The 23,586-nt window shown below is 36.1% G+C and overlaps 1 protein-coding gene across 3 annotated transcripts in view; it reads right to left on the bottom strand.

Annotated features, from left to right (window-relative positions):
• Positions 1-23,586, bottom strand: part of LOC117402260 (mitochondrial 2-oxodicarboxylate carrier-like) — a 198,648-nt gene that overhangs the window by 1,408 nt on the left and 173,654 nt on the right. For all 3 annotated transcript variants that reach the window (XM_034003353.3, XM_034003266.3, XM_034003518.3), the window contains 6 exons: positions 14,349-14,415; positions 11,692-11,751; positions 9,264-9,371; positions 8,243-8,407; positions 3,210-3,391; positions 234-286 (listed from right to left, as the gene is read on the bottom strand). In XM_034003353.3, coding sequence (XP_033859244.1) covers positions 234-286; positions 3,210-3,391; positions 8,243-8,407; positions 9,264-9,371; positions 11,692-11,751; positions 14,349-14,415 — 635 coding nt within the window. The remainder of the gene's footprint in view (positions 1-233; positions 287-3,209; positions 3,392-8,242; positions 8,408-9,263; positions 9,372-11,691; positions 11,752-14,348; positions 14,416-23,586) is intronic.

Below are 23,586 nucleotides of genomic sequence, written 5' to 3'. Positions count from 1 at the left end.
ATTGTTTGGAAGGAGTTAAGTGTTTAATATTTCAAAAAGGCTTACATTTTTAATAGTGTAAACTAAACATGAACTCACCAATCATCTCTCAAAGAATGCTTTAAGATTGATGTAAATGAATGGTTCCCAATCCCAGTGGGACCAAAGCAGAACAACAGGTGCCCTGTTTTAAATACAGGCAGTAGGTCTTGTGTATACAATAATGTGTCTTTTAATCATTTTAATTGTATTACCTGGTCCGAGTCTCATAATCTTGGGTACCAATCCCTTGTACAATGCTAAATACCTGTGAAAAAAAAGAAACAAAAACGTTCATCAGCTGGGTTATCCACTCATAACACGAATTAACCACATACACATGCTTCATTTAGTATCAGAGACCTGTTGTTAAGCCAAATACATAAAGTGTTTGGTTTTTTAAAAGCTGTAGCTTGCGACTGCAGTATTTCATAGTTAAGCCTTCTGTGTATTCCTTTTTCAGAAAGCAGACCTTGTTTACCAGCTTGTTTACTGTTTGTATTTACATCCCCTAAATGGAGTTTTAGCTGCAGGGACACAAAGAAATTCACTGCTTCCTGGTGTCTGCATGGTTGAAACTGCTTAGAAAAACACTATTCAGTGTATCGAGACACTGAGAACCAGTGAGACAGTGCAATGCACGAGATGCAGCAGAAATGTATTTGTGCTTAAATATCAATATAAATGACATTTTCCAGCAGAAAGACATTAAGTGCAAAATCTATTATCCCTCCCAGGGATGAAAATTGAAAGTGCAGAGTCTAGGATTAAAAAAGTAGACCCAGGGACTGCTGATAGTGGCCTTAATACTGAATATAGGGATGTCCTTTATATTGAAGTTGGCTTTATATTTGTCGTTAATAGGAGTAAAGCGGGACTGTAAAGTGGCCATAATTGTGAGGTGCCCCTAAAGTAAGGTTTTACTGTACATTTAAATATATTTGTAAATTACATGGAGCACATCACCTTTTAAAAACAGATGTTGGTGTTGACACAAGTGTTGGATAACGAAACAACTTTAAATGAAACAGAATTTGCTCCAAAGAAAAAGAAGCGTACATTTTAAAAACAGACATAAACTAAACTATTCAAAGATGTTTGGTGCCATACATTTTTCGGCCTCTGACTGTCAATCTATATATCTAAATAAGTGGCTGTGTGTGACCATAATTTTCACCACTCCCCACTGACATTTCCTACAGGAAACCAAACAAAACACAGAAGTGTTCTGTTTTAGCTTCAATTTAATTACATTGGAATTTTTAGTTTTAGCACTTATTATACTGTTCTCTGGCCAGTATGAGCTATTACAGTAGTTAACCACGTACCTCTTTACAGCTCTAAGGCTAATTTGGGTTATATTCAAGGTTAAAATACTCCTTCCTTCATCCTAAGGCAGTTAGACCATTTCCCTCCTGATCACAAGGCTCTTAATAAGGCTACTGTATCATGCTTCCCCAAATCTTATTAAAATTGTACTGTAGAGCTCATTAGAACCTACAAAATGCTGGGCTCCTAAAGAGTGCAGTAATTAGCGCAGACTGTATTATATTAAAAAAACTGACGTTATCACTTGGGTACAGTACCGTACATAACCAGATACAGGTTCACTGCCATTACCTTGAGAGTTGGACAACAAATGCACGTGTAATTGTTCTGAAAAGTAGCATTTTAATTTGTACTCTTCAGGAGTACGAAGTACAATAATACACCCTTCTTTGATTCTCTATTTCACAATTGTAAACATATTTGTGTATATTACATGTGCAATATAGGGCTCAATTCTCAAAGCTATATATTCCAAATCATGAGAGCGATTTTTGTCTGAAAGGAAAAAACAACAAACTAAAACGTGCTTTGGGGTATTGACTTGAACAAATAATATTCAAGTTCAGTTCTCTGTGACAATCTAATCTGCAATTAATCGAGTACAAAATAAAAAGATATATATTTTACTATAATTTTATACAAAAGGAAGCTCAGCTGTGTTTTGCTAATTCATGAGAACCTTAGCTTTTAAGATGTGTGTCTTCTGGACCAGTAATAAAATAAATGCAATATGGCACAAAATATTCAATTACATTTCAGATGCTTATATAAACACTTATCAGCTTCATCCAGAGTACTGCCTCTTGGGGCTATGTATGTAATTCAGTCCAGATATTTAGTCAACATCACGTTATTTAGGAATCCATGTATACTTCCTGGTGTTCAAATATCTCATCTTTTGAAATGGCTTGCCATGTGTCACTGGTTCTAAACATGGAAAGGCTATTTACAGACAATACGGCCAAAATAAATACCTTTAGCAAAAATATGGTAGCAATTACCTAAAGTATTTAATCCCAGCTAATATACTGTGAACCTCCTATTATTCGCGTGCCATTGATTTGAGCTAATTTTGCAATGTCCATTTGATAGCTCAGTAAAATGGCTTCTAATTGCACAATGCACTTGTATACAGCGTCTTTTATTTTAGTTATTTTACTTCCTAATCTGACCAATGTCATGGGTTCATTTTTACTTTTAGGCATGCGAGTAAGGGGAAATTCATTACAAATAAATGTTTATTTTGAAGACAAAAAAAAAAGCTCTTCTGCTATCAATAACCGTTAAAACACAGTGATATAGGATGACGAAAACTGTTCTATGAGGGAGTATCGGCATGAGTGGAAGGGAACAGACCAAGGCTAATATAACCCATAAAAAGGCACTCACCATCCTATATTATATAGTACTGCTTTACTGTTACAAAGTCATTTTCATTGAAACAATGGCAAATGTTAGAAGAGAACACCATTTCGTGGCTGAGATACATGGCCAATTGTGATGTCACCATTTTGAATTCCAAGTGGTGACTTCAGGTATGATTTTTTTTAAAGCAGGTGACGTCAACCATATACTTAGAATAAAGCACAGTACAAACTCAGTATAGTTCGGTCGAGGTCTTGAATGGGGTTTCTTTGCGATGTCGTGCCGTGCTGAAGGTGAAACTGGAACTCGAAAGGCTGAAAGATCCAGTCTATTATGTACCATACTGAATCATACTGAATATAGCAATGTTTTATATTCTTATAAAATACATCGTTTTTTGTCTTATAAATATTTCAATAAATCTAAATGTATCTTTATGTGGTGCGCCTGTGAATCTCACACTGATGTACAACAGTATATAAAGAGCAAAGCATTACCCTTCTTCCCTGTAGATAACTGCCATGGTCTGAAAGCAGGTCCGGTACTTGATTTCTCCAGGGACAGGTTGTGGGCCTTGAATACGGCTCTTGGCCACGTCAAAAGGAATGTTGACGCAAGAAGAGATGGTTCCTGAGGCCAGTCCAATTCCAAATTTCCGCAGGAATTCCAAAGTCGGGTCCTACAAATGAAAAAAAAGATTTTTTTTTATATTTGAAGAAACAAATCTATTAGTTCTATTAAACTACAATTCTATAGCATTGTAAACATGAAGCGTTCTTTAGAGTTATTTTTTATCCTGCATTACTACTTGTTGACAATCAAGACAATGCTATAGATAAGAGCCTTGGTAGGCAGGGAGTACTTGGATCTGATAGATACAAAGGAGCCTTAATGCAGTTAAAAACCTTGTACCAATTGTAATCTGTGTAAACTGTTCCAAGGAAGACCCATTAGAGAAAGAACAAAGGCACTGATAGAAACTGGATCGCCACCACACTGCTGGGATTTTAAACAAAGACATACATTTAGGAGTAATCAGGATTTAACCACACAGCAGTGTTCAGATTGAACACATCCTCAGACAGTGACATTTGTTTCAAGCTAAGGTCACCCCTAACTATCTGGTATTATTGCAAATTGGTACTGCAGTAAAAAACTGTATAAACTCTTTTAAATCCTGAAAATCTTGCTGGAGGGAAACTTTATGATCTCAAAACTTAAAAAAATAAATAAATAAATAAAATCTACCATATCCTATTCAGCAATGCACAGAGTAAATCAATGTATCTGTGTGTATTAAAAAAAAGGCCATTTACATACAGTTTACATTTTTCTCTTACTTCCTAACCTGATCAATGATTCGTTTTTACATGTATGCATGCAAATTAGGGAATATTTGAGACAAAGTTTACAGAGATTAACTTGGTCTCAGTAGCTCTAGGTAATATATTCACTGATCGCACTAACAGGTGAATCTTCATAGCTTCTTATATCATAAATATAACTTTGCTAAAGTTTTCTGCTTAACAATCAAAATATACATTTAAATATGCATGATAAAGTATGTTAGCTTGGAATTAATGATATTTTGCTAGAAATACCACACTGTACCACACTGAATTGTGTAACAGTAGGGATGGCAATGGTTATTGCAGGGTAAACAAAGTGGACCAGGAACATAGCCTGCTTGCTGTTAAAAAAGGCTGGGCCAATGTAAACTCCAGAAATGCCATGTTTTCAGTAGGAAATGTGGGGAATTCAATTAATCAGTGAGTGACTGGTAATGTTGAGAAAATTAAAATTGAACCAATGTGCTGTTAAGGTACTTAGGGAAGGCCTAGTGAAGATAAAACAAGTATAGTGAGGGAAATAGCTATACTTATTGTGTGGGGCGGTTACTGTGTTTAAGCAAGCCACATTCATCTTTATTTCATAGTGTTTTTCACAGGTATTGTTTTTTGTTCTTTTCATTTGTTAAAGAAAAAAAAAAAATTCCTTTGTTGTTGTAAAATAAAAGTGGGAAAAAGAGAAAACAAAGAAAATAATCAATTTGAGCTGGAACGTTTCTAATAGTGTCCAGTCTATAATCAATAAAATTGTGCCAAACCGGCATTTCAGCCTAAAAACCTCTGGTCTTCAGTGTCTTCTTGCTCTCCAGCTCCTCTGCTCATGTCACAATCCGTTATCTTGCAGAATATATTCTTATAAAGTATTGTGAAAATCATATATTTAATTTAATGTAATATTAAATAAATACAATACATTTTATGTAACACATACTGTGGTTTTATTGGTTACACTGATGGATTATTATTGTGAGTTTGCATGTTCTACTATGTATTCATGTGAAACAACCGTTTTCTAATTATTTTGCGTAATTTTATAAACATTACCCAAAATGTAGGTTCAATTAGCTCTGAAGTGAGGCAGGAGACAAATAATACATTTTCTGCATCATCAGGGAACAACATTAAATTGACGTAACAACACAAAAACTGGCACTCCTAATGGCATATCATCTGGAAAGTTTGTTTAAAAACTTCTCTGGGGCAAAATGTTCCCACAGGAATGGGAGAAATTCGGTTTGCTTAGAACAAAGGAAATGCGGTACAGTAGCTGTTAAATCTGAGGCCTGGGAACCAGTTGGTCTTGTTGCTGGATTGCATGTCACCGTGTCTGAAGCTGAAGGGGGAAAGTGAATCCACCTCCTTGTGCTTAAGCATGTCTATAATTCTGATTAAATGTAGGAAATACCCCAACAGTGATACTGGATATCACTCTGAACCTAGACTTTTCAAGTACCAGAGGTTTTTCTTGCAGCACATTTGAGCTCCTTTGAATCGTACATTTAATTTGAAAATGGTCACTGATCCCCTACACCACCCAGCGATGCCGAATGAGTGGAAAGCCTGCATAGAAGCACAGTCATTTTATAATAGTGGTGCACATTAATGCTTCCTTTTCTCCTGTGCTATCTGTTTGGCCCTGTTTTCACACATGGTCTGAATTGCTGAAGTTCACATTTCCTCGCAGAGGATTTATAAACACAGTTCATAAAGGCAGGCTGGCAAGGCATATGGGGATCATTTGTATAATTGGACTCCACATCGTACAGGGGTATTACTGTATCAAAACAGCAGAGATCCAAAGTGTACTATTAGCTAATTGGCCAGAATATTTTACAAATGACAGGAGCTTCCACCACATAGCCTTCCTAAAGCGCTTGTTTGTGTACAAGTAAATGAAGGGCTAATCCCAGTCTGCTGTTTATTTCTGAATGCCCTTTACCACCCCCCACTCCTCCTCCCCCTCTCAGCAGCTTTTTAAAATTGAGGCTAGCATGCAGCTATAACTGAAATCACTGCACTGAGAAACTCCCAGCTTTACCTTGTTCACAATCTACATCCTGGTGTTGCTAGCACACGTTCGTGCTTGCACACTGATTAACAATTTATCAGTGCGCTATTCCCAATCCTCTGGCACTTTATTGAGGTAACTTGGGTATACACTATATATAAATGAGTATGCTGTTCCATCTAAAAAGATACCTAACCCACGAAAAAAGAAAAAAAAAAACATGTCACTATCAACTACTTATACTGTATCTCTAAGGTCTAGATTATATTTAGATGGTTGTATATGAGGTTTTTATTACTTAATAAGAGTTTCAGATTAATTTTATCATGTCTTTACATCTTGTGCCATTAGCATCTTTCGTAACATACAGTCCCATTCACTCAACTTCCTCAGATCATATGTCTAGGATTTGAAATGTTTTTGTAAGTCTAGGTTTTCTACCACAGATTACCAGAGTGCTGTCTTCAAAAGACACCCAACCCTTTTCAATACAAACATTAGCATTTGACTGTTTGACAAAAAGCTAACCGGGGTTCGTATTGCTGGACATTAGGATGAGGATGTCGTGGATTAAATGTAAATAAGGAATAAGGATAAGGCAACTTGATAGTGTTTGGTACTTTTCATGAAGACCACAGACTTGGATCACAAATGCAGGATCACATTTCTATTGATATAGTACATCCCTTTTAGTTTGCATATACACAATTCAATGTTTAACTATATGCAACATGATTTGACTAATTCTCAGAGCAATAATATGAAACAACAGACAGACATCGATGCTGATAAGGATTTTCTCAACCAAGTAAAACACCCTATTTTTGGATTAAAGTCCCTTCTCTTGGGGACTTTAGTCAATAACAGTTTTTCATAATGAAATCATAAAAAATAAATAAATAAATTAAAAATTAAAAATTAAAAAGGTATCTTATCCTGGCAACTGAAATGAATAATTTATTTGTGGGGGACCAAAACTTTGAAAGCGTAATTTTGTCATGTATTGTTATGTGGTTTATATTCTAATAATATAATGACCCGAATATTGTATATAATAGCAATATCTGTCTCTTGGTGAATTAGATCATTTAAAAGGATAAACATAACTAAATCTGGGAATTCATTCATAACGTACTTATAGCAGTATTAAGAGTAACTGTCATCTTTCTACCTCGCTGTTCTCTTCACACAATGCACTGTTATTGTAACCAACACATACAACAGCTGCTACCAGTATAAGGTACAGCCACATTATGCAGGTCAGAAGAAAAGCATTGCCATGAGATTTTTCTGATTTGCTGCTATATACTGGTTAAACAGCTTATCAGGTCACAGTATTCACAGCATCCGGACTGATTAATAGCTGTGTGCTTTGTATATCATATGCCTCTTTGTAGTTTCACTGCTTGTTGCAAAAAACAGCTCTAACTCTCTTCTACCTCTAGTTGCAATCCCCCAAAATGAAATCTGAGTCTGTTTCTAATTAGTTTAGATAATGCTCTTGGTTTTTATATATATATATATATATATATATATATATATATATATATACATATATATACATACATACATACACACACACACACACACACACACACACAGATGATCCTAAAATTTCCACTTAACACAGCTTTGTTTAAAAGTCAGACCTTTTTAATCTATAATTTGAACCTTTTGGTCTTTTTTTGTCTGTTTATAATTTACAAACGGTACAGGTAAGAACAAGATTCCGGAGGCTCTCATTACTATAACATCTTTTTTTTAGAATATCTCTTTCTCTGTAGAGTGCATAGGTAGGACACTGAAATCAACCACAGAATTGTGTAGGCGCTGCATTTGACTGCACATGTGTGCAAAAATTAACCAGGTCCTTTATTATTATTATTATTATTATTATTATTATTATTATTATTATTATTATTATTATTATTATTATTATTATTATTAAGCATCGTGGCATAATTACTAGGCTTCAATATGAAATTACTGCAAAAAGTCTCAAACTTAAAAACCTACAGAAAAATGTATTATGCTAATGAGAAATCTGAATTTTAAAAGCAGAGACAAAGACAATGTTTTATGAGCAGAGACAAAGACAATGTCCAAAATATTTGTTTATTCAGCTTAGGTTCTTAAAAAAAACAAATAAAAACAAAAAAACAAAAAACCATACCTGAAAGGCTGGGAACATGTTCTTGACGTTGAAGTAGAACCCGAAGTAGATCATGTTGAACACACCATGACGACCCAGGGTAGAGGTCAGCCCCTTGTTGAGGCCTTGCAGACCAAACCCATTGGTGCTGATTATGTGCCGTGCCTGGCCAAACGTTGAGGGTTGCTGAAGAAGACAGCATGAAAAAAAAAACAATCTAAAAACTGTACCGTCACAGGGGTACTGATACAATTGTCTATCTAAAGCACAGTGCTTTCACCATTATTTACAATTCAGTTCAGAGTTTTATTATTAACCTAACCACAATAACAAAATAAAGCCTACTTTTTCTTTTAATGTAGAAATTCAGGGCATTAACAAGTGACGCTTCACCTTTCCCAATCTGTTAAATTTAACACAACAGCTAAATACAATGCAGTGGTGACAGAGGTTAGAGTAGAGTGGTCTAGTGGTTGAAGCAGACTAGCTGCGGGGGACTAGAGAAGGTAGGTCCATGATGCAGGGTCAAGGACGTAGAGGGAAGGCAGTGTGTGGTTTTGTGTCTGAATCTGGGGACAGGTAGCCGGAACTTCCCAAATCCAATCCCATTCTGTAATACTATATAATCCAACATGACCTTGTGTATGTGTATATGAACCTTAATAATGAATCTTGAGGGGGACTGGGCATTATTTCAAAACAGAATTTGGGGATTTATATAGTTGAATGTAAATAACTCTCTAAATATTGTTTGGCGTGGCATACTAAATATTCACTCATGTTTCAGTATAAAATTTCACCTGATTATGGACAAATAAAACTTTGACGGTATTCAGATTTGAAATGCGCCCTATTCATGTTTTAACATTTTAACAGCAGTAAATGAACTTCATAAGTACAGCTGTCATAGAGGGATTAATGAGCAGCCCTAGGTAACATCTGAGTCATTGATTGAACTTCAGTGATGTACAAATGAGACAATAAATGTAACAGTGAAGGCTGTAGAGACTAAAACGTATTGGTACTGGGAAAAATGTTTCACCTCTGCAAATGCATTCCGATTCGCTTGTAGACTGACTTTGACAACTTCAAAGGGATTGACGACCACTGCTTCCGTCAGGCCTGCTCCTAATCCGGCGATTGAAAGGGCCTAAAAACATAAGAGTGGACAAAAAGTCCAAGCACATTTTTTACAAAATAGATCACCTTTTGGGTGACCATGGGTTCAATCCTTCAGCCAGCTGTTAAAATCAATTATCTGACCTCTAATTAGCAATATTATCACCCCCCGCACCCCTTCCACAATTAACTTAAAATAGGAATCTGCAGATTTCTTAAAGACAATGCTGCTGCTTCCTGGCACTCAATCACGCCATGTGTTGTAGTTCAAACTCACTCCTGTGTTCAAGCTGCAATCAGATGTGACCTGCAGCAAATGTACCAGGATGCAGCAGTTCATCTAATGTATTGTACAGTATTTGAAAGATTTGCATATGCTGAATTAAGGGAACAACCAAAAGATTCTGAGCACAATAAAAGGGGGACCAGCAATAATGTTAATAAAGCTATTAAGAGGATATAAAACTGATTGTAAAAGCTAGGTAACTCTCCTTTAAGCATTTTATGAGGGCCATTTTACTCAGCTCATTTAGTGTGCGGGTATCTTCAAGCAACTGCAGTGCAGCTACAAACTAAAATGCTATTGCATCCCTTTGTTGTTAAATTGGTGAAGGAGAGCAAAGCCACCACATTCCTAATATGTTGCCATTGACATGAGCTATGCTGAGGAGGAAGGTCCTTTTATTTTTTAACCAGGTTGTGTGGTCATCATCCCAGGTTATCTTGGGGTTTGTAAAGACACACCTTTAATCCAATTTATCAATAAGATTTACCAATGGATATTGCAACTCAAGAGATTAATTCCTGCGGTTGCAGCTGCTTTTGTTGCCAAACTGACATGATGTTTCGCAGAGCACCCGTCTTTTAAGATGATCGAAAATCTGTCCTTTATTCTTAACTGTAACCCTGTAGGCAGAGCTTGGAGCTTACATTTCCCCATTCTCAAAAATCCTTCATCCCTCAAAGTCTGTGCCTTTTTAAAGGGATTTCTGGTGGGAAAGATTCATGGAGGTTTGGTTCCCACAGATGGTGAGAATACACCACATTAGGACCATGTTCTCTTTGGAGATTAATATGTAAAACACTGGATACAAAAAAAACAAACCAAAACAATTAAATGCAAGTACCGGATACTGTGCTGGGACAATTCTACCTGTTTCAGATAAGTTGTAGCACTTTCATTATGACCAAAATGGGTTTCATTTGGATTGTTATTTGTGCTGACTGGTCCCTGTCATTATGAATCACAGGAATCTCATTTTGTCAAAGCCCTTAATAATGATAATTACTGCTCAACAACTTTTGTAAAAAAAAAAACAAAAAAAAAAAAAACACACATTGTGAATCTTTCCTCATTATTAGAAGATTTGATTAAAATGTTGCACAGAATTAAGAATTCTTAAGAATTTAATCTATTTAGGAGTGACTAATAAATCACATGATGCGTGACATTAACTCATGACTCATAGTATTATACAATGGTATGTAATATGTCAAAGTGATAGCTAGTAATGTTTTTACAATGATATTAAGACAAGAATAGCAAAGTGATTTATCAATGTCACCAAAACCACAAACCTGAGATGAATTACGGACAGATATATACAGTAATTTATGTGTTGTAGTAACATGTAAACGACTTGATGAAATTCACCAGCTTTTCCGGTTTCTGACATTCTTATTACTGTGGTATATCGCTCAAAGTTTTTCACTGTTGCATTGTTTTCATGAAGTTTAATTTTTTTTCCTACCCCCTCAGAAATCTAAATAAATTGAAATTTCGACGTCATTTTGATCTGCTGGTTTTACTAGTTGATTGTTCTGTTCTGAAGCTTATACTGAACAGCTATGGACAAAAGTTTTGCATCACCCTATAGAATTAACTAATTTTGCTTCATAAAGTCGAACGAAACATGTTGAATAATGTTACAGTAACATATTGAATTACATACTGCTTTGTTGTTTTCCATATACTTAACGAAGAACTGACAAAAAATGGAAAAATGTGACATTTCGAAATGTAACAAAATACTGTTTTACTAGTATGGCTTCCAGTAGTCTCTTGCGATACCATTTTGTAGTTTTTTATAATTATGTCTCAATCCTAATATTCTAGGTGATGCAAAACTATTACTACAACAACAACAACAATAAAAACAAAAACTTAATTCACAAACTATTATTATATACATTATAAATGTTTCTGAATATATGTATAACCTTTATTTTTGAAAATCAGTTTAATCTGCTATCCAGTTACTACCCTCATAAAGCAGCTACTGGGCCGTGCAGCTTCTGGTGTTGTTTGTACAGAAAAGAAAGGTTTGGCATCAATGGTGTTTGTTACTTACCAAGCCAGGATGTAATGAGGTGAAACTCAATATCTTCTTGTATTGTTCAAAGGTGAAGAACTAGAAAAGGAAGCAAGAATTAATTAACTGTCAGTTGCAGGAAGTGTATTCCGTATCCCAGGTTAGCTTATACACCTTGAGCAAACAGGCCTCCAAGATCCCTTGTCTAAATAAGACACATAGGATAAGTGAGAATCACTAATGCAAACAGTGTGCTTTATTTCTAGTTTAAAAAAACAAATGTTGGTGAAGATGGTAGATATGTAATATTGTCCAAGAAAAAAAAAAAGTCATCCAATCAGAACACTTTTTTTCAATTTTCATCTCTCTGCAATTTTGTTAATTTGAAGGTCATTTTTCTTACTTTGCATCCATATTTTAATGTGCATGCCATCTTTAAACAACTCCATTCTTCAGTATGTTGTTTAGTGTGATGAGATGTGATGAATCTAAAAAGTAGTGATGGGCACCAATATCGATATTTTGATATGATATAGATAATCATTTCCATATCGTGATATCGTAGGATTTAAAAAATTAGAATTCTCGCTAATACTGCTAAAAATACAAACGCAGTATAAATCAAGTTTATTGTATATGAGATAAGATACAATAAATCCTATACATACCAATCATCATCAGTCTAGTAGACAAATATACACCACACACAAGTATTATTTAACCATTTTATTCCATTGATTGCTGTTTAGGTATCGAACGCTATTTGCATGTTGCATTAAGTTTGGCACTATTGGGCATCCGTAAAGTGTTGCTGATGTCATAATATTCATCACCGTGGTTTAAATGTAATCTTTCGGTATTATAAACGAGATGTAGTGTGTAGACATCAAAATAGTATAAAAACATCAAAAAACATCTCAAAATAATGCAAAAATCCAGCATGACATACTTAATACTTTTAGAGGTGTCGTGAGTCAGCATTTAATATGCAGAGCAGCTTAAGATTGAATTACTTCTGCCCTGTGTGTATTTTGTGTTTTACGTTGTATGTGGTGTGTTTTATGTTGTCAGTTATGTGTGGATATAGTGGTGCATGGGATATAAATGGGTCTGTGAAGCACAAGTGATTAAAAATATATAGTTGTATTTAGGCACAGGGATTGCACAATCACTTCACATGCAGATAAAATGTGTATTAATATGTGAGCACGGGGAGTGCACAAATGAGTTCATGTGCTGGGATTCAAGTGAATAATTCATTAGTAATTAAATCCCAGCACAGCTGTATAAATAGTTGCACTATACTTGTTTAGGGTTTGTCCACCGTTTGTTTGACTGTCTGTTCGTTTGGCCATTGTGCCCTTTATTTTCAGTGTTTTGTTTTCTGTTTAAACCTTTTATTTGCAATAAACCGAAATCACCGTTTCACCTTGCAGTACTGTGTGTTTCTTCCGGGTCTGACGTCAAAACTACAAGCCATCCTGTGAGACCCTTACATTTCACACAGGTGCCTTTTTTATAAGAAACAATACTCGATTTCAAGTACTACAGAGCTTTATGTTTTTTTTTTTTTACTGGTGTCATTTGCTTTTCTTTGTTTCATATACAGTAGCATTTGTGTGATTTTGCAGAGATGATGGTAACAACGATTATTCACTGAATAAAAATGGGTAAACAAGTACTGCATCTTCAGATATAAAAAAAAAACCCTCCCCAGCCTTGTAAACCAATATTGGACAATAACAAAGTAAAACACACAAAGGGCTGCATGAAGGCAAATACCTGTGCCCCTTTCTTTGTTTGGGCACTCAATACTGTCATTACTAATGATTCTATTTCAATTCTTAACTGTGTTATATTGTCCTCTGAAAGCAGGACTGTAATCCTAATATTTACTTTGTGTGCTGGGTGTCTGTGGGTCGCACTAATTCAGTACGTTTTTTCAAATTGTTTATTGTTTTATAGTCTATTGTATAGTTCGATTTTCACGTCCAGCGTTTTTCTTTTTTGTTTGTTTTTTATACACAGTCTGTCAAATACAAGAATTCCTAAGGCTAATTGTGTGAAATAAATAATTTTATGTCATTATGTATGTAGGTAGCCAAAAACTGCATGAGAAAAGTGAAAATGTGTAAATAATGAGCATTGTGTTGATTTATGCTTACAGTATATTTAAAGATACAGACATTTCTGAAAGAATCAACATGTATAGCCAGTTTTTAATACATAAACCTGAAAATAGAAAACATTTCACTTGTACTTTGTTAAGCAAATGAAAATATCTACCAACCTCCCGACAAGCTCCACTTTAGAAAAGTGAGTCAGGGTTTAGTAAACCATCATTCATGGAGTGGCATTGCGTGGAAATGCAATCTGATCCAACATGGGCCATTTTTTTATTTGGCCAGGGTACACAACAGGCATGGCCTGATTCTCAATGGCCATGTTTGCACTTACATGCTGGTCTGGCCAATTGCTGCAATGTCACACACACTCCTATCACAATGCTTGGTATGAATATATACAGTATATATATAATTTGCTGATGATGACAATACATCACAGCTACTTCTATGTGACTTGACTGCATAGATTTACCAACAGTATAGTGTATTTGCACTTCTAAGCCTCTTACAAGGATTTCAATATGGCAAGTTTTTTCAAAGTTTAAAACAAAATAAAATAAATGTGTTTACCTTGACAGCTCTTTTCGGGGTCTCTGCCAGGATCGGAGGGAGGATCCCCTTGTAGAAGCCAAGTATTCTGAAAAGAAAGGGCAGGGGTGTCCTTAATGAGAGGCACAAAATCATCAACTCCAGCTCGGTTTATTTAAAGAGATTAGAGATTGTTTGCTTCCTCCACCCCTACTTGAATTCCAACAGTGGAAAAGCATTGTTCTTGGGAGAGGTGGATTCATTAAAAAAATAGCTAGAAAGTTAGATAAGGACTAGGCTATCCCCAACTACCTATATATATATATATATATATATATATATATATATATATATATATATATATATATATATATATATATAGCACTGTACCTATTTATCTACCTATGAATTTAAAATGTTAAAAGGTGTTAATCAATAGAATAAGGTTTGTGAGGAAGCTTAATTTGAGTTTTCCAACAATATTATACCACTTTCCCATCTGCCACTGGGACTGACTTAAAAGCGATTTGAAATCAGGACTTCATTTCCATCAGTAGCAGATCAAGATCCAATTGATTTCAGTTGGGACTCTGTCAGCCCTAGCAGGATTTGTGGTGGAATGAAACAAATAATATGTAGGCATAACAGAAGACTGGGATTACATTACACTGTCAAATACTGGAGGTTGGGGAATTATTTTATAAATAGCAATTATAAAGAAAATTGGCATCATGGTAGTTGAGGACATTTTGCACAATGTCTGGAATGCGTTTAGCTCAAACAACCTTTTTATGTTTGCCTTCAGGTAGTCAAGAGTTCTTGAACATTTAGTGTACACTGTAGTCTAATGTGATCTAAAGGTGTAGTTTAAAGGTGTAAGATCAGGTAACTTCACAGGACCTCTACAACCTTCCCAATGGCCAGTATCTGTGCTATTTAAGTCATCATTGTTTCTTTTTACTGTGTGCAGCTTTTTCCTTAGTGACCAGTAAAAGCAACACAGCAGGAAATAAAACATGCTGCATTTCACAACTACACACATATCTCCATCATATCTCTTAGATGGGATTATACAGTGTTATAATGCACTGCCTGCCAGCTACTATTCTGGTGGAAAATAACAAGACCAAATTATGTGTTAGTCTGGCCACTTTATTAGGACCTGTCCACCAGATTGGATTTGGCATTGCCCTAAATTAGAGATGCAAATTAAGTTGACCATGTGATGTTACATGTGATCTCTGCAGCACAATAAATCTGCAGTAGTTTATCTAAGCATTGCTGTGGATCAAGCCAATAGTGCAGCACTTGTACTCAAATGACGATGGCGACCCCATGCCAGAATTGTGCGGAAATGGTTTTGAAGAGCATTAAACAACGCATTGGTAGCCAACCTGATATAAGATACAGGTCCTACTGCAATAAAGGTTTATTATTAGCTCTTAAGGGGTTTTTTGAACACTGTATTTACAGCATTAGTTTTAAAAGAAAATTTAAAAAAATTAAACCCACATGTTAAGCAATTGCAGAATATATATTGGTATATAGAGAGATTTATTTTCCTTTTTGGACTATCCATAAATCCAAACCAATAAGAATTGCTATGTGCTCAAGTTACTTGCTGCTGTTATACAATTCTAAAGTGTTTTTTTTTTTTTTTCTACAGTCTACCAGTTTGTCAGAACAGGTACAACAGGTAACTTGCCACTTTAAACACAGGCAACACCCACCACTGACAGATTAAAACAAACAGAGAAGGGGAATGTTTTCTGTAGGTAGCTTTCAGTTTTTAACACAATTGTAACAGAGACTATGCTATTAAAAAATATACAAGTATATAGGAGTGCTTTTGTGATCTACCTGTGGCCCAGTGTACACCATAGAACAAAACTCTTTATACAGACACTCTGGCAATTTCAACCTAGTGTTAGCTTAAACGTACCAACAAGGCAGATACCATACCCCTCAAGGTATGCAATATGCTTTATTTACTATTGTTGAGTAAGAAAACAAACCTAAACCAAGGGGCAATTCTGGTACAATTAGCTTTTAAAAATTGGTAACATTGAAAGTATATCGGGAGCATAAAAAACACTTTGTACAGAATTTATTTACAAAACATGATAGATAGAACACAAAATAGAGTTATATCAATAATCTCTCCATTCATTTAGGTTTGTTTAACTCAGGGAATGCACACCATCACGGTTAGAATACACAATAACAGAACATGAATGCAAGAACTGAAAGTATATGTTGATTACATGTGTCTTGTGTTTCTATAAATGCACACAGGCCACTGCTCAAGTGCCACTTAAGGAATAAAACTTCTGTATACCTTAATAGGGTCATTTAGAAGCTAAAAGAGGCTGTACATAGAAGACGTCTGTAAGCCATTTGAACAACAAAGAAAAATGATTCAGAGAGACTACAGTGGACGACTAGGAGATGTGAATTGTAAGTTTTTCTAGTCTCTGTTTCTAGCATCCATTTAGGGAAATATATTCAGCACCTGCTTGGACTTAGATACGCTCAATGTACCGTATCTTGACGTTTGAAAATATACCAATGTCCTGAACCACTGTGCTGAGCAAATACTGCAGCTGGTCATATATCAAATTATACAGGATTTCCTTTACAAATTTGCCTTTCAAGACTCACGAGATAAACCAATGCAGCTATTACTAGAGGTTTACATATACTGACTCTCTTTCTTACATGTCATCCAGACACCCTATCCACTCGCTGTGTACACTGTATTTGTTATTTTGTGGCCAGACGTTTCTGTCATTTAGATCTTTAAATGTAGGCGATAACTACAATTGTACAAAGGCATAATAAAATCCAAGACAGTGTTGAGAATTTTGCACAAGCGACAGAGATAATTGTCTGCAATAACTCAATGCATCCTGAAGTTATACAGTAGCTATCAAATGGCAAGGTATTTGATCTTTCCTTTTGTTGATGCTATATTTTCATAAAAAAAAAAAAAAGTCAGCTATATGTTGCTCCAGCTCAGAATGAGTTACACGTAGACCTTTGTTGATTGGGCTCTTTAATAATGTAAGGGATACATTTAGCAAGGTGTTTACTGCTAAGGGCAATGTGTACCCTTGTTTGTTGAAATGAAGATCACATTGTTACTAAACGAGTAACACACAACCAAGTCACACTTTTGAGTTCTTAAGATCCTTTTCAGTCTAACCGTTTTAGTTAAGCCTCCATAATATTTCCCCTACTAAGAATGTTTCCCACACAATGTTTATTTTTTGCCTCAACAACTGGACTTTTCAGCTGGTAAGCAATTGCTGATGTGGAGCTTGCAAGAGGTGCATGTGTGGGCATCTGCAATAGTTCTGAGAATTATTCAAATGGAAAACAACCCCTTATCTATTCAAATGATGTCAGGACAGCAGCATAATGTTTCAATCCAGTCCTATTGACGTTGCTCTATTTGCACATGGTTAGCCAGCCACAAAAACCGACCAGACATGTGCTATCAACCTTCCCAAGAAGACAATACACATGTATAGTAAGCCTGGTGGACATGAGTGCATTAGACAGGCTGTGTGTTATAAATACAAAACAATATATGAATAGTATTATTTACTAAATTCTTGGATTGTAACTATTGCCCTCTGCCATCACACAGTTGATATTTAAAAAAAAAAAAAGGATTGTTCTCTGACATCACATCCCAGCTTGTGATATGCTTCTGTGGAATATATATATATATATATATATATATATATATATATATATATATATATATATATATATATACACATTATATATATACATTACTGTGCAAAAGTTTTAGGCGGGTGTGAAAAAATGCTGTAAAGTAAGAATGCTTTCAAAAATAGACATGTTAATAGTTTATATTTATCAATTAACAAAATGCAAAGTGAGTGAACAGAAGAAAAATCTACATCAAATCAATATTTGGTGTGACCACCCTTTGCCTTCAAAACAGCATCAATTCTTCTAGGTACACTTGCACACAGTTTTTGAAGGAACTCGGCAGGTAGGTTGGCCCAAACATCTTGGAGAACTAACCACAGTTCTTCTGTGGATTTAGGCAGCCTCAGTTGCTTCTTTCTCTTCATGTAATCCCAGACAGACTCGATGATGTTGAGATCAGGTCTCTGTGGGGGCCATACCATCACTTCCAGGACTCCTTGTTCTTCTTTACGCTGAAGATAGTTCTTAATGACTTTTGCTGTATGTTTGGGGTCGTTGTCATGCTGCAGAATAAATTTGGGGCCAATCAGATGCCTCCCTGATGGTATTGCATGATGGATAAGTATCTGCCTGTACTTCTCAGCATTGAGGAGACCATTCATTCTGACCAAATCCCCAACTCCATTTGCAGAAATGCAGCCCCAAACTTGCAAGGAACCTCCACTATGCTTCACTGTTGCCTGCAGACACTCATTCGTGTACCGCTCTCCAGCCCTTCGGCGAACAAACAATTTTGACTCATCAGTCCAGAGCACCTGCGGCCATTTTTCTGCACCCCAGTTCCTGTGTTTTCGTGCATAGTTGAGTCGCTTGCCCTTGTTTCCACGTTGGAGGTATGGCTTTTTGGCTGCAAGTCTTCCATGATGGCCATTCTGACCAGACTTCTCCGGACAGTAGATGGGTGTACCAGGGTCCCACTGTTTTCTGCCAATTCTGAGCTGATGGCACTGCTGGACATCTTCCGATTGCGAAGGGAAGTAAGCATGATGTGTCTTTCATCTGCTGCAGTGTTTCCTTGGCCGACCACTGCGTCTACGGTCCTCAACGTTGCCCGTTTCTTTGTGCTTCTTCAAAAGAGCTTGGACAGTACATCTGGAAACCCTGTCTGCCTTGAAATTTCTGCCTGGGAGAGACCTTACTGATGCAGTATAACTACCTTGTGTCTTGTTGCTGTGCTCAGTCTTGCCATGGTGTATGACTTTTGACAGTAAACTGTCTTCAGCAACCTCACCTTGTGAGCTGAGTTTGGCTGTTCCTCACCCAGTTTTATTCCTCCTACACAGCTGTTTCTGTTTCAGTTAATGATTGTGTTTCAACCTACATATTGAATTGATGATCATTAGCACCTGTTTGGTATAATTGTTTAATCATACACCTGACTATATGCCTACAAAACCCCTGACTTTGTGCAAGTGTACCTAGAAGAATTGATGTTGTTTTGAAGGCAAAGGGTGCTCACACCAAATATGAATTTGATTTAGATTTTTCTTCTGTTCACTCACTTTGCATTTAGTTAATTGATAAATATAATCTATTAACATGTCTATTTTTGAAAGCATTCTTACTTTACAGCATTTTTCACACCTGCCTAAAACTTTTGCATAGTACTGTGTGTATATATATATATATATATATATATATATATATATATATGAAAGGTTTATTAAAACAGATATTGATAGGAGTATTCAAATTACTGTAGGTCAAGCTGGCACCTTTCAAGATTTTTTCACTTTCTGTTAAAGTTTTTTTTTCATTACCCATTCAAAAATTTGACTAAGACTACTAGATGTATTCAACTTGTAAAAACCACAAGATAATACTGTTGGACAGAGGGCTTTGGATAAAAAGTTTCACAATATATAGATTGACTCAACTGAATCATTGTTTCTATTTTGAGTTGTCACAGACCATTTCCTTTTCTTGAAAATCTATTCTGTGACCTAGAATTAACTATCTATTTAAACTCCAATTCACATTCAATCAATAATATGCCCTTGGGTTACTTTCTCTACCTCTTGGCCTTGTTTTTTGTTGTGTAATCAAAGTCGACATTACTAAAAGAGTGTAGTAAGACATAGAACACAGAAGGCAGTCTGAAAAAAAAACAAAAAAACCTGTTCAGGTAGCAAAAAATCCAATGCATAATTCACTAAATGAATTAAGTGGCTCACGTCATTAGAGTTTAGTTTAAACTTTTAGAGAATAGCTAAACGATTAGTAGTAGTAGTAAAATAAACTGAAGAATATACTGAATACATCATACACTTGAAATGTATTTGCTTACGATTGTAAGTCGCCCTGGATAAGGGCGTCTGCTAAGAAATAAATAATAATAATAATAATAATAATAATAATAATAATAATAATAATACACCTTGTCCACAACACACACCCTGTGTATAACATGACTGTTACACTCTTCTGTATAATGTACACAGCCCTATGAAAAGCACCATACAGTAATCCCTTGCTAAACAGGACATGTTCGGAGACAGACAAGTTGTCCGAAATAACAAGGTGTGTGTTTTTTTTTTTAAATCACGATTTATTAAGAAACTTGTATCTGTTGTTCCGTTTATTTTTGTCTGACTCCTGCCTTTGGTGTCAGTATAACAGACGTATTTTTTTTTTTTGGAGTGTGTCTCTTTGGATCATAGAATTAAACACTAAATTGGTTATTACTGGTGGGACATACGTTGTGTCAGGCATATACAAATGTATGGCATAACAGTGTCTGTATTAGCAAGGGAGTATTGTATTATATTATATAAAACACATTGGGCCTGATGTTTTTAAATACAACTATAAATAATACAAAATCAGAAGGTTTATTTAGTGACTCAAATGTCTGCTTAAGGTATCTGTTAAAAGCATTTTGTTGTAAGTACCTTAATAAGTATAGCCCTGACACCCAAGTATAAAACACATAGAATTTCAGTAAAAAAATTGTAAGAGTTCCGATTACAATGAAGTCTACAGTGAACGTTTACACTTGACAGGCCTACAATGCTTTATATTTTGTATTTTTATAATTTGCATAAAAATTCGGTTTGTTAACAGTTCTGCTTTTTACAAAATCAAGCTTCCTTCTTACTTACTTTATTGATCTGTATACAATACTGGCAACAGTGTGGAGTTGTCTTTGAGCTTCAAGTTCTAACGTAATAATCACACTTAGGTGAGCATTCTAAACTAAGTCGTGATTTGGGTAGATATTGAAACTGCAGTGGCATTTGGGAATGAAAGTCGGGACAACATTTCGTATATCAAAAATGCAATGAACTTTCATTTAGTTTTTCTTCCCAATACACAACACTGTGTTTCCTACAGCTGGTCAGCGGCACACATCAACAGCCAACCACGTCCTGTCTAACTCTACCCCTACTAACCAAGGGGCTCCCCCTATATCCTGTCCCCCATACCATTGAGAGTCACCTACTTAAAGCTTTCAACACCCAAAGCGACCATCGCACACCTGTAGCATGTCATGTACTCCCAACCCACTTTCTTTGTGCTGCCTCAGACAAAGCTGACCGTGACATATGTCAAGAGTATGTACAGAATCTTATAGAATAAGAATTAGCAATGGAATGTTTAATCACAATATGAGTGACATACAGGTGGATGGATTTAACTTAAGCTAAATAATGTTAATACCAAGGGCAGCAGTGTGGAGTAGTGGTTAGGGCTCTGGGCTCTAGACTCTTGACCGGAGGGTCGTGGGTTCAATCCCAGGTGGGGGGACACTGCTGCTGTATCCTTGAGCAAGGTACTTTACCTAGATTCCTCCAGTAAAAACCCAACTGTATAAATGGGAAATTGTATGTAAAAATAATGTGATATCTTGTAACAATTGTAAGTCGCCCTGGATAAGGGCGTCTGCTAAGAAATAAATAAATAATAATTGGATATGTGGTTCCCCAGATATACACTACCGGTCAAAAGTTTTAGAACACCTCAATTTTTCCAGTTTTTATTGAAATTTACGCAGTTTAATGTCTCAATGTACTCTGAAATTAAAGCATAGAACAAATAAACAATTGGAGATAAAAAAGAAATCATGGAATCGTTTTGTTTAACAAAATTTAATCTAAATTTTTGACTCATCAAAGTAGCCACCTTTTGCAGATATAACAGCCGAACACACTTGTGGCATTCTTTCTACAATGGAAATCAAATATTGTTTGGAAAGTTCTTCCCAACACTGTTGCAGAAGTTCCCACAAATGTGTTGCACTTGTAGGTTGCTTTGCTTTCACCCTTCTGTCCAGTTCATCCTAAACCAGCTCGATGGGGTTTAAGTCTGGAGACTGTGCTGGATGAACCCCTGACCAACTAGGCGTATACCAGAGGGTATTGCATGCGCTGCAAAATGCTGTGGTAGCAGTTTTGGTTCAGGGTGCCACTCACTCTGTGCAAGTCGCCGACTCTGGATCCAGCAAAAGAGCCCCAGACCATCATGCTTCCTCCTCCATGTTTGACAGTTGGTGTCACACACCGAGGAACCATCCTTTCGCCTACTCGATGGCGTACAAAAACCCTGCGTGATGAACCGAAGATTTCAAATTTTGATTCATCGGTCCATAAGACCTTCTTCCAGTCTTCAGTAGTCCACTGGTGGTGCTTCATGGCCCAGGCAAGCCTCTTTTTCTTATTTTGCCATCTTAGCAATGGCTTTCTTACTGCCACTCGACCTGTCAAACCTGCAGCTCGAAGTCTTCTCTTCACAGTTGAAACTGAGACTTGCTTACTTCGACCAGTGTTAAGCTGTGCTTGAAGCTGTTGTCCTGTGAGCCGCCTATCACGCAAGCTGTTGACTCTCAGAAACTTGTCTTCTGATTCTGTTGTGGCTTTGGGTCTGCCAGACCTCATCCTGTCAGAGTTTCCTCCAGTTTCCAAGTGCCTTTTGATGGTGTAGGAAACTACTCGCTGACACCTTGGCTTTCTTTGCAATTTCTCTAAAGGAAAGACCTACACTTTTAAGGGTTATAATGGTCTGTCTGTCTTCCTTTGTTAATTGCCTTTTTCTCGCCATTATGAGAGCAATATACTACTTCCTGCAGTACAATACTGTCCAAATAATGCTTAAGAGGGTGTAGTAACACAGTCTGTTCCAACACTGCTTTTATACAGACAGAGGGTTTGTAAGAAATCAACAAAAGTTGGGAAATCTGTAGGAATTGTTAGCATCAACTTTCAAGGCTTAATTTACTTCCATTGCTGCAGAACAGCTGTAAGTTGTTAACTCATTACTTATTCCCTGAAAAAGGCCTTTTTGAATGTACATTATTTTTCAGTTTTTGGTAACCTAAACTTTTTTTTAACCAGTTTACCGCTTACCTTTGTACCATTTCAGGTTATTCACTGGACTTGAACTGCTTAAATTTCAATAAAAACTGGAAAAATTGGGGTGTTCTAAAACTTTTGACCGGTAGTGTATGTAAAATGTGACGTACTGTAGGTAGAAATCTGCAGCATAACCGAAACTCTATGGGTTGAATTCCATATGTAGTAAAACAAAACAGGTAACTTAC

Source organism: Acipenser ruthenus, chromosome 18 (genome assembly GCF_902713425.1).
Source record: "Acipenser ruthenus chromosome 18, fAciRut3.2 maternal haplotype, whole genome shotgun sequence".
Taxonomy (NCBI): domain Eukaryota; kingdom Metazoa; phylum Chordata; class Actinopteri; order Acipenseriformes; family Acipenseridae; genus Acipenser; species Acipenser ruthenus.
The sequence above is the reverse complement of the archived record's forward strand: the minus strand, read 5'-3'. Positions and strand labels throughout refer to the sequence as shown.